The sequence below is a fragment of the Accipiter gentilis genome, chromosome 27 (genome assembly GCF_929443795.1).
Source record: "Accipiter gentilis chromosome 27, bAccGen1.1, whole genome shotgun sequence".
Taxonomy (NCBI): Eukaryota; Metazoa; Chordata; class Aves; order Accipitriformes; family Accipitridae; genus Astur; species Astur gentilis.
Window position 1 is genome coordinate 12,510,795 of NC_064906.1, and position 12,217 is coordinate 12,523,011.

The window sequence follows — 12,217 nt, forward strand, 5'->3', positions numbered from 1 at the left end:
TAGAGATTCCTGAAGAGTGTAGCTCCGTAGCCTCCCTGTAGCAAAGGGCTGCCATGCTCCAAAGTCAAGCACTTGTAAATTAGGAAACCCGGGAGTTAAAGTTGTGAAGAAATTCACATTAAAGAAATGTGAATTCCTCACCTAGGTGGACAGGCACTAAACTTAATCTCATACTAAAAATAGAAATTGCATATTTCTTTTTTATTATCCTCATTCACCTTGTGGTCCCAGCTCCATACTACGCACCGTTCAAATCCCGTGCAAACACATTGCTATTAATTTTGTCACAGACTGTTCTGTGATAATTGTGACTCTAATATCTAAGTACATCAAAACCACCGCTGAATTAATCTTTATTATACTGCTGAGACATATGGTCTTATTAGTAGAGATAAATCTGAAAGATGTATTCTCATTTTCTCAATGCCAGGCACTCAGGAGGTGATTTTTCAGAAGACGCAGCCTTTGGTGTCCGTTCTTTCAGAGCGCAGTTCTGGGTGCCTTCAGCAGTGGCACTGAACACTCATCCCTTTTAGAAATCGGACCAAGGCTCCCAGAAAACGAGGGTTGATGCCTCTGACGTCACTGGCTGTAGTCGCGCGCCTCGCATCACGCAGCCCTCATTCCTACAGCCCCTGCACAGCCCCGATTCCTCCCCTGGGCTCTCTGAGCGGGGCAGGGGTCTAGCTCTGCCCGCTCAGACTTCTTCCCGTAATGCAGGCAGCGATGGCAAAGGAGCCTTGGAAGTCCTAATGATAATTCGAAAGCAGTGCTCCCCAGTGGTCCCTTTCTGGAGTGTGATGAAGCACAGCATCTGCCTGCAGGTCTTAGGGGCCCTGCCTGGTGACAGAGGGATGCTGAGGCTCAGGACTACAAGGATTCTCCTTCTGTCCCCCTCCCGCCTCGTCTCAGTCTGCCTCCCAGTCCTTCCCATAGCCGACTCCTTATTCCCGTGCCTTATATTTGGAGACCTTCGTTTCTGGGTGGCAGCGGCTGGAGCAGGGAGAGCACACCAGGATGGGGAGGAACAGCGAGAGGGAAAGCCTGGCTCTGCCTTCGCTGCTCCGAGGGGAGGCATGTAAAGCGCATGGGGATGCATATGTATAGTGCAGATGCCTGTAGGAGGAATGAAGGGGATGACGTGTGCTCAGCTCGGGCAGTAACTATAGATAACTGTCAGACTACAAGTCTCCCGAGCACACGCAAGCTGGATTTTTTTTTTCAGAAGCTCCAAATGTAGCTGAATTTGTACGTATTTTCTTTAAAGGCACTTAAAGAGAGATTTTATATATGCCATGTCAGACAACCTTAGCTGTGTTGTAAGCCCAGTGTGTGATCCCCAGTACTTGCAGAACATCCTCTGTAAGTCAAGCGTTATATACCTTTTCGTTAGTCCGTTAATATTTCTAACAGCTCCTCAGGTTTGTGAATTAACCTTCTTCCTTTTTCACTGGAGAGAAGATTGAGGCAGAAAAGTGAATTTTAGGGCCAGAAAGAGCCACCATGGTCTTGTTTTGATCTCATGTATAACATGGACCATCGGACATCCTTAAAAAAATTCTTCACCACGCAGGTCTAACAGTTTTCTTAAGAAAAAGAATCTCCATTTAAAAAAATGCTCAGTGATGGAGAGTCCTTTACAGTCCTGGGTAAATTATTTTAATAGGTTATCCTCATTTATTTGTAGTTTGAATTTAATTAGCCTCAGATTCTGCAAATTGGATCTTGTTAGAATTAGCTTGATCTCTGTCACGAAATGTTTGTTTCTTACATAATGTAGTTACTTATTGTGAGGAAGTCCTCTGTTGCTGTTCTTCATGATAACCCAAACAGTTTGTGCTCCTGGACTCTTGACTGTGGGGCTCGTTTTCTCAGCCTTTAATAATTTTTTGCGACTCTGCTCTGGTTTCTCTTTAAGTGTGGCTCTTTCTGGACACAGTATTGCATGCTATTTGCAAAGATAGTATGTCCAAAGCCATTATCATATTTTCTCCTAAAACATGACCATTCATCAGAAGCAAAGCATTTGGCAGAAACATGCTAATCACAATTAATTTAGTGACAGCAGGCAGGTGGATTCCTATTCTGTTGGTTAGCCGTTGCGAGTGGAAGTCTTTTTCCAGAGCCACTGCCTCCCAAGGTGGAAGCAACACATAATCCTGCGAAACCCCAAGCTATACCCCAGCACCATCCCCTCCTTGCTTTGCCGGTGAAGCTGCGCCGCGGTTCTGCAGTGCAGCAGGGGTGAGAACACAACTTCCTTATTCCCAGGCTGCCTCTTTGAAACCTGCACAGCTTCGAAGCTGTGGTCTGCACAGCCCTTTTATGTAGTTCAGACATTGAATGCGTGGTATGTGATCACATTCGGGCAGGAAATGATTCATAAAATTTAATGAAAGGAGAGATCATTGGATAATGTAACTTGACCTCCTATAGCTACCAAAGCTACCAATTTTTTTTTTCCCCAAGTATGCCTGCATTCAGCCCAACTGCTTGTATTTAATTTAAGCATAACTTCTGTTAGGGTAAAGTGTAGATTACAGAAAGGCATCTAACAGTGATTTCAAGACAAGAGGATTCATTAAATCCTTCATAGCTTGCCCCAGTGTTTAAATGCTCACGTTGTTACAGATTAATGCCTTATTTCTTATTTGGATGTATCTGGCTTCAGCTTCACTTTCTAAGTGCTTGCTACGTTTCAGGTTAAAATAATTTAGCACCCATATCTTCCCCATGAAAGTACTTTACTCAAGTCACCTAATTCTGTTTTCCGTGCAAGGCAGTTTCTTCAGCCTGCAAGTATTTTTTTAGCTTCTTTCCTCACCCTTTCCAATTTCTAACATTATTTGAAAAACACTTACACGGGAACTGTACATGCTGTTCCAGCATCAGTCTCATCATATCTGTAAACAGAGGTAAAATCACTTCACTTAGGTCAGCAACTGCATTAGCTACCTTTGCAGCAGCTCCTCCCTTGGAGCTCAGGGTATGGAGCGTATTTTTCACTTTGATCCCTAATTTCTTTCAAGAATCACTGGCATTTCAGGATGCAGTCCCTATTCAGTAGCGATGACTTGCATTCCCTATTCTGAGACGCAAGTGTTTGCATTTGGCTGTATTAAAGTGCATTGTGGATAAACAGAAACAGCCTACTGGGTACTTCAGATTGCTCTGTTTCACTATATCTTCAGCATTCTTTATCACCCTTCTAAATCTTTATAACTTTACAGATGTTATCAGCAATGGCTTTGTATTGAACCTTGATGCCTGTAAGATCCTTATAAAAACCTTTCTATTTAGCAGTGATTTCTCTATGATTACTCTTTTTTTTGGATCTGTCACTTGACAAATTCTTTACTTATGGAAACTGTGCACTATAGTACTTAATCGTGGCTTTTAAAAATCAGAATGTTGTGCTGCTAAGTTAAATGATTTACTAATGCAAGTGAATTCCTTTATCAGCTACAGGTGATAACTTCTCAGTGTGTAAGTTTCACTCCAAAGAGCATAATATTCCATAAAATTCTGCGGAGCGGTGTCATTCGTCTTCCTTATCAGCTTTCCTGGTATTTTGCTTGGGATGGATGTCAGTCTCGCCATCCGGTGGTTAGCTGGATCATTATGTTTCCCTTCTCTGAAGATTGTCATATAGCAGCTGTCTTTCAGTCCTTTGGATTTCCCTAGCATTCAGAGTTTCACTACGACTTAATGTCAGCAGTGATTAAATGCATCTGACGTAAGAAAGTGAATGATCATGGCTCACATCTGCCCTTTCCCAACAATTCTGTTCCTTTCGGTCCTAGCTCTCCTCCTCCTGAAGCTCCTCAAGCTTGTAAACCCCCTCTCCTGCTGCTGGTGGGGCGGAAGGTTGCTGCTTTGGGTTCGTCTTTGTCCTCCCTCAAACAGGGGTGAGAGCATGTGAGGACTCTCAAGGGTTACAGAGAGAAAGAGAAAGGAAAGAGCACAGTTGTTCTGAGCAGCTCAGTGCCGTCCCCAGAACTTCTTCCCGTTTCTCTTTCAGACATGAGGCTGGTGGGTGGTGGGGGAAGGAGTCCCCTGCCCTCCCGCAGCAGTGGAGACGGGCTGTTCTGTCCCAGCAGTGGAGAGCAGATCTCACAGATGATCAGGTGAGGGCACGGTCCAGGCGGGACCACGACTATGTGCTCTTCTCCAGTTTTTAAAAGAAATGTTTTCTTGGTCTATGGTTCTGTGCAGCTCAACAACTTCCAAGTGCTGTTTTCAGCCGTATTTTTAGGACCTTTAGCCAGGAGCCTTCTGACTCAGTCTTTATTCCTGTACATTCATCCTCAAACTCATTTTACCTGCATGCCGCTATTGGCATTAGTAGTAGTAGCAGAAGCACCTCTTGGCTGTATGTGTATCTAGGACGTTGGTGTTCAGCTGCTGAGGCAGTGCTTCACACGATGTTGCTGTGGTAACCCCTTGTCCTAATTCTGTAGAAAGTTCCTGTAGAAAGCCTGAAGAGTGCATGGTTTATTCTTATTTCACGCAAGTGCATGATTCTCCTTCTTTTCAGAGACTAGAAATAAATCTGTTGAACATTCTTACCTTTTATGCAGTTCTAACATAGAGCCATCTCCTTCTAAGAAGCACTCTACACACTTTTTAGACTTCTGTTGTTCATAATATTCTTCTAAAAAGCACACTGTCTTTTCTCTTTAGCGCTGCAACTTGCGAATTTTTCTTTGGGCCTTTATATTTCTTAACCAGCATTTTACACTTCATAAATTCTAGCTCATATTGTTTGCTATTTATTTCCTGGTTTTCAGTTGTTTGAATACTGAGGTCTTTTAATTAATTTCTATTTGCTGTCGCATATTCATCAACTGAACCAGAATGGGTTTTAAAACAAAGTGGTCCTTTTGGGAAATCGAATGAACTCTTAACTTTCAGTTTTCAGTTGAATTATGCTGTCCAAGTCTTTCTCCTCTTTGTAATTTTGCTCATGAAGGCAAGAGAAGGGAAGTCCAGCATGTGACACTGTTTTGAAATGAACTGTGAGTCATAGATTCATATTATGGACAGGAAGGACTCAGAACAGAAAAGTATTACAATATAAAGAAAATATCTTTCAATGTAAGCTCTCACAAGAAACTGCAGCAATTCTTTTGGCATCTTCACAGCATTTTAGTTTCCCACTGGAGTAGAAAAACCCACCAGGGTAGATGAAATCTTAAAAACTGGCAGACTGTTGCAAAAAATGAGCTTGTAGGCTAGCCTAACCTAACAAGGTCTTTGAAGGTGGCAAGAAGGCTTTACCTCAGCACAGGCTGTGGGATAAACAAACTTTCTTAACCTGAAGCAGTATTTATTGCACCATATCTTATCCTGCATAGACTTTGGCCAAGCAGTTCATCCATCTAATTTCACATGAAATTGTCCCGGTACTAGTGAAAAAAACTGTTCTGTGTGCTTCCGGAACAACTCTCTACCGGACACTGAACCAGTTGGAGAGTGACTGGGGTTTCCACCATGAGCTACAACTGAGAGAAGGCAACTACTGACCTATTTCTCTGATCTCTATACTATGCAACATTTTAGAATGATTTCTCAAGGAAAGAACAATTAATGGCTGTGGTTAGTTGTGTAATGGAATAAAAATGGAATGTAGATTTAGAGGATTCTGACAACATAACCTGAGAGCTTTCTGTTGCTACAATAACTGATTTTCCGGATCAGGGAAATATGGTAGACCTAATCTATATGAATTTAGCGAAGGAGGATGCTGTGCTGCTGAGGACTAGTAAAGAATTGAAACTTTGGTGGAAGGAACTGGGTCAACAGCATGTGCTGAAAGGAAAATGACTGATCCGGAGGGAAACTACAAGCAGAGTTCCTCAACTAACAGTTTGGAGACAATCACATTTTTACTAAGAAATGTCATGCAAAATCAGGAGTGTACCAATAAACTTAGTTGCTTATGCCATCAATACAGAAGAGGATACAATTCTCATATAACAAAAATGAACTGGAGATTAATTGATGGTTGGGTGCTTTGGCACTAAAACTTAGATTTTCTCCATAAACTGCATTTATTTATTATAAGTTATACATGAAGACGGAGAACAGTGCATATTAGTTGACCGCAGGGTGATTGTGAGCCATGAATTTGATAATGGCTATGAAAAAGGAAAATGTAATCACACAAATATCAAGTGAGATAATTCCCATAAAGAATTAGTAGTTTGTCAATAAATACGTATATATATATGCATGTATGAAATACTTTTAGATTTTACTTTATATACTGTGCATGATTATGTTTGTCTGTGTTTTAGACAGATTGACTGAAATGAGAAAAAAAAGGCTCCTAAGATGATAGGAAGAATAAAGAGTTTGTTACATGAGAGGGGAATAAAAGAGTTTGGGTTGTCCTAGAATAGAAAAATGAAGGCTGACTGAAGGTGTGACTGATATTTAAAAATACGCCAATGAGTAAACACAATGGAGGAGGAAGAGCTATTTAAACTAATAGACAATGTTGGCAGAAGAACAAATGACCATGAACAAATTTAAGCTGCAAAGCAAAAGGTTTCTAGTTATCAGAAAGCTGCCTTTCAATGAAAAGCAAAGTTCCTCTAAACAGTTTTTGAATCAAGTTCAGTAAGTTTATTATTTGCATTACACAACATACATGTCTTCAGTAGCGTGGGATTTGATTCAGTGACATAGAAGTTACCCTTAGTTTTACATCTCACACAAAGCAGCAAATGCTCTTGAGGTACAGTAACCTCTCAAGTGGCATGCACCCACTGTTGAACAGCACACAGCAAGGCTGAAATACTCTTTCAGACAGAAAATCAAGAGACTTTGATATTCAGCTACTCTCCAGAAGATTTAAACAGCCTGAGTGCAAAAACTTGTTTCAGAGCTTGCGATGTCTCTAAGGCTAACGTGCTCAAACAGAGCAATAATAAGGCTAAGTTTTGTCTGAAAATTGTAGCCTCCATCAGCGCTGCATTGGGTCCTAGTGCTAACCACAATACCGCGTGTCACTTCTTGAGCTGCCGACAGATATACTTTCAGTCTTTAAAAATGAGAATGTGAGGACATGGAAAAATGCTCATTTGAACAATTGCATCCTACTTACCACAGTATCAGTAACGGAAGACAATATTCCTGTGTATTTAAAAAGCTGCAGAAAGATGCAGCAGATGAGGGGTAGTATTATTCATTATTATTTGTTTAGCTGAATTTAAAAATGAGCCTAGAAGGAAAAAAAAAAAAAAAATTTGGACGTTGAGTAAACAGGATGTATTTTATACCCATTTTTATACCATGTATAGTATGCTTAATTTGGAAAAATGAAAATTGAATATAAACATCAATATTCTAATAATATTAAGGTAGGAAATTGGAATAAGCCTTAAGCTTCTATCTTAACTAATGCCACTGTGCTTTTTAGTGTTGTTGAATGCCACACTCAAGGAACAAACATTTTCCTCGGTTGAACTTTCTCGGTGCTGTCATTTTGTACAGCAGTACGAAACACAGAAACCTCTAAACTAAGAAACCTATTCCTTTTGTTTTTCAGCATCAAAACAATGATTCCTCCGGGGGAATGCCTATATGCTGGGAGGAAAAGGAGGAAACCCATTCAGAAACAGTTAAGTATCATATTCATCAGGAGGCATCACCCTCCGAACATATGTGCTAGAAATGAGGTAGAAGAAGGACTCCCTTCCTCCCATGGTCCGCTGACACAGGAGAGACCTAATCTCTTTCTCTGTGGCAAGAAACCCCTGGTCAGGAGGCTGGCTCTTCATGGTTGAGGCTGGCTCTTCATGGTTGAGGCTGGCTCCAGGAAGGATGCTGAGCATGGGTCAAACCATCCTTACCCATCATGAGGTGTCCCAGGAGGAGGCCAGTGGTGGTTGTGGTGTGTACCGCAGCGTACTGCAGAGTACACTGCCCTGAGGAGCGGAGAGGATCAGTGCTTTTTCGTAGGCAGGCGGATTCGTAGGTGGACTAAATGTCAGCCAGGCAATGGGCCGGCGGGGTGGCTGCCACCTCCGTGCTTCTGCGTTCCCTGCCGCCTGTTCAAGGAGCCTTCTGAGAAGCTGCTGAGTGGCACCAGTGCACTGGCATTGCGCTCCCCCCTTCCCCCTTCCTTGGCTTAGGCTTGCTTGGGGCATCGCTAAATCCAACATGTGCGAGCCTGGAAAGTGGGTCAGTTCAGCCAACTGAAAAAGCAGACTGGTGACTCACTTTTTGCATAAAGAACACATCATTTTCAAACCATTATTTACTATGGGATCGCTTTCATTAGGAGAAAAATGGGAGAGAGGAATTGTATGTGTGAAGGCAAAGCAGAAAAAGAAAATAAGCAATGGGAAGTTGTTACTACAAGATGCTTGAAATGGGAAGAAAAAAAGGTTGCTATCACTCAAATGTAAAATGATTTCCAGATGCCATAACCAGTCTGTGAAATGAATCTTTTTAATATAATCATCCCACATCTTCTGTGTTACACTTGATTATATGGTTATGAAACACATTTTTACTGTGTTAAAATTATGAACTAGCACCGGTGGCCTTCACAGACAATTTAAGGATGAGAGGGTAACTAAAATAGATTTCCCTATTTTCAGTTCAGAACTTCTAAAAATAACCCACTTGGCTTAAAATTGTATATATTGGTCTAAAGTCAAATGGGAGTTTCTCTGAATGTTTGAGTGAAATCTGTTGATTTTGTTTGGATTTTGGAGAGTATTTGCACACGAACCACTTCTTCCCACTTAAAAAATATTTCTTTTAGTGTAAAATATATCATAGGTGACAATTTCAATAGACAAGATAATGACATAAGAAAAGGATTCTTCCTGCAAAACCTGAGTGTTAAATCCAAAAAGTATGTATCATTTCTGCACTACTGTTCAAGTATGGACCTGGATATTTAACTTTATAACTGCATGAGGTATGGAACCGCTCCAGTACATGGAATTACCTCTCTGCAGAGCTGTTTGTGGATCATAACTTTTGTGAGAAAGGAGGGAGAGTTGCAGTAGCTTTGGGAAACATTAAGCTTCGTGTTTGGAGCGCATATGCTAGCTAGAACTTCTCTCAAAGATGACTTCTAGAAAAATGCAATGGTTAAGAAAACTACCTGCTAACAAAGGACAGAAATGTCCTCATTAGGCTTTTTTGAAGTTCTGGCTTCAACAAATCAGAAGCAAATTCTCACTTACTTTGATGGAACCAAGTTTTCACTCTGGGAGCCATTGCACGCAATGCTACCTTGAAAATAGCTTTGCTGTGAGATTGCATACGGGTACCTGAGCATGAGCTTATCCAGCCAGGACATAGACAATTTTGATTAAGAAACTTGGTTTTGGTTAAAACAAAGGGAATCGTTTGGATTATTAGAATACTGAGTTCCCGCGCTGGAGACAGCCCTCTATTTTCTGTGGTTAGCTACTTATCACTTGCTGAGGATGATCTCTCAGTTCCTAGCAACACTGGTCCCTTCCTCAAACCTTATCTGTTTGTGGGCTTGGTCTCTGGTAAGCCTTTCCTGTGCTCATTCCTTCACTCAGGGACTTCCTAACTCTCATCTAAAGAGGGTCTGAATGCCCAAGACCGACTAGCTGACAGAGCTCCTTTCATGGTCGATGTATGTCCTTCAGTCCTACAGATCTTACTGACATTTCAGGACTCTGAGGTATCCCTATGGTTATGCTGCCTCAAGTAATTTATCTTGAATTTAGAAGGGTAGACAAAGCCTATTAATTGAACAGTATATTTAAACATGGTTTGGATCCATGTCGTACCATTTTTGTTACAGCTTTTTTCTCTTGTTTGATAGCATAGCACAATTTTCTCCATGGCCTTTCTCTACTCCTCCTCCCCCCCATCATTCTGATAATGGAGCATGGTAGATGCTGCCACCTGTTCTGGGAGGGGCATTTGTTCAGTTGAAAAACCTGCTTTTTCACAGGAAAAAAAGTTGATGGGAATTCTTTGGCCAGTCTTTGTAATGATTCCTCTCTTTTTAACATTAATAGCCTCTAGAATTTAACTTTCTCTTGAGAAAGTGAGCTCAGGTGCCAGTCTGAGCAGGATACTTGGACTTCTGTAGTGACTCATGGATTAGTCCTTCTGAAGGTCAGGATTTAAAGGACAGAGATGCAGCTTTCCCCTCTGCAGAACAACTGAGACATCCATATCTACCCATACTCAGTGCATCCCAGGAGGCCAGCTCCCTGCCTCTCCATCAGCTTTTTGTGATCAGGCTGTCAAGCCAGGTGGTGATCCTGCAGCTGGCTTTTAATCCAGGGTATCACAGAATGATATTGCTCATTATCTTGATAGTTTTTCAGGCACAGAAATTCTATTCTGAGGTAGTTTTACAGAACAGTGATGAAGATGTATGAAGAAGTTCCATGGGAGAATGCAGAGACCCACAAGACTCTGGAATAATGTGTGGAAAACTTGTTTTACTGGGAAGAGCTAATATGTTTCAGTCGTCTTCTCTACACAGAACTAGGAGAGACTCTCTTCATTAGGTTGCCATTCTTCAGACAATACATGGGGTTCAAGTTCTATTTTTATACATGCAAATAAATAAAAACCCCTAGCTGTTCTCCTTTTGCTCCAAAAAGCTTCCAAACAAGCTCCATTAGATGTGGTCTACACTAAAGAATTTTGGCTTTTATGGACTCAGTTCAAACACCTGGAGCTCGGACTGAGTGAAAATTTTCCATCAGATACTCTTTTCAGCCAGAGAACCGGAGTTTTGACTAAAGGAAACATTTTCTACCAAGTGTTTGTTTCCTGTGGAAATCCAACATTTTACTGGTAATTCAAGCATCTGAAAACTAAAGAGATCTTGTTTTTAACCTCAAACTAAAATCACTGTGCTGAAATTAACACTTGTACTAGAAATGCTAAGGCAACGCTTCAGGACAGTTACCATTTGAGAGCTTCAGCCACTTCTTCATCTCAAACCCTGGCATCTTGTAAAACTCTCTCCCTCCACAAAACATTTCTTGTAACGTTTTACAGCTCTGCAAAGGCAAGCTACAGCTGCCCTAGCTCTGAGTGTATCTATAACTGCTCCAAGCTGCCCACTTCAGCCAGAACCGTACCCATGCCAGGGTAAACAGAGACCTCAGGAGGTGCAGCTCTCTCCTGCTTCCTAGCTCTCAATTTAAAGCCCTCTGCGGCATAGCCCGTCCTCTTACTTGGCATCACACTATCCCACCTCTCATCTGCTCTGCCAGCGTGATGTCTTCTTGACCTTCATTTGGTCCTTTGGGTTCGTAGGAGATGGTGAGTATCTGCACATACACAGCTGGCACCGGTGCTCGGCTCTGCCAGGACACCTATGCAATGCCCAAGCACAGCTCAGCGGCTGTGGGTGCTGGTCAGTACGTTCACGATAATCATCTTGCCATGACTTTGCACTTAGCCTATCTGTTGCATCTCATGGTCTCTCTCTTTCCCTTCTTACTGAAAGCTTGCTGTCCTAGTAAATGATTAGATTTTTCTCGGTTTAGATCATCTGCTGGTTTAACACTTCAGCATACTTTAGGAACTTATTCAGAGTGAACTTTTCGTTAACAGGGTAGGGCTCCTGCGGAGGGTAGTGAACAGCAGACAGAGCTGTAGCTGCAGGAAATTCCTCTGCAAGCTCACCAAACTGGTTTACACTAGTGGCGGTCTGTGTGTCATGGGCACACTGAATCATTAAAGCGCAAATGGCTCAATGCCTTATGTACCACCGAAACAGAAAATGGTCTCTTCACCAGCTCTCACACTCGCTTCCTACCAAACACGGACTGGTGATACAGGTCTTGTACAGGTACAAGTACTTGTTACCGCAGAGCAGAATTCAACAGTTTAACAAAGCTTTATTGTTTTAGTTACATGTGCTACTTCATTGTACTAGTGTTGTATGAAAAGCAGGGTAAAAGAGGTATCATAGAGTGAGTGACATGGCTCTGTTTAGACCCACTTTACACAGTCTGAGAATCCCTGTTGTAACACAAACACAAGTACCTTCTACTTTCAGCTTAACATAAAGGCTAGAATTTCCATTTGCCTCAAACCAGCTCATTGAAGAATTTTCCTGCCTGCTCTTTTCTGTTTATGGATAGCAAAGCTAGCCTTTCCATGGAATTTGCATTGTTTTAAATCACATCCACTTGGCACCTAATTACCATTTAGATCAAAACCCTGTTTGTTTGGATTCACT

General features: G+C 41.7%; 1 protein-coding gene across 1 annotated transcript in view; it reads left to right on the top strand.

The window, feature by feature from the left end:
• The window catches only part of AHRR (aryl hydrocarbon receptor repressor), an 83,352-nt gene that overhangs the window by 6,102 nt on the left and 65,033 nt on the right, over nucleotides 1-12,217 (top strand). The window contains exon 2 of the mRNA XM_049830458.1: nucleotides 7,556-7,627. Coding sequence (XP_049686415.1) covers nucleotides 7,556-7,627 — 72 coding nt within the window. The remainder of the gene's footprint in view (nucleotides 1-7,555; nucleotides 7,628-12,217) is intronic.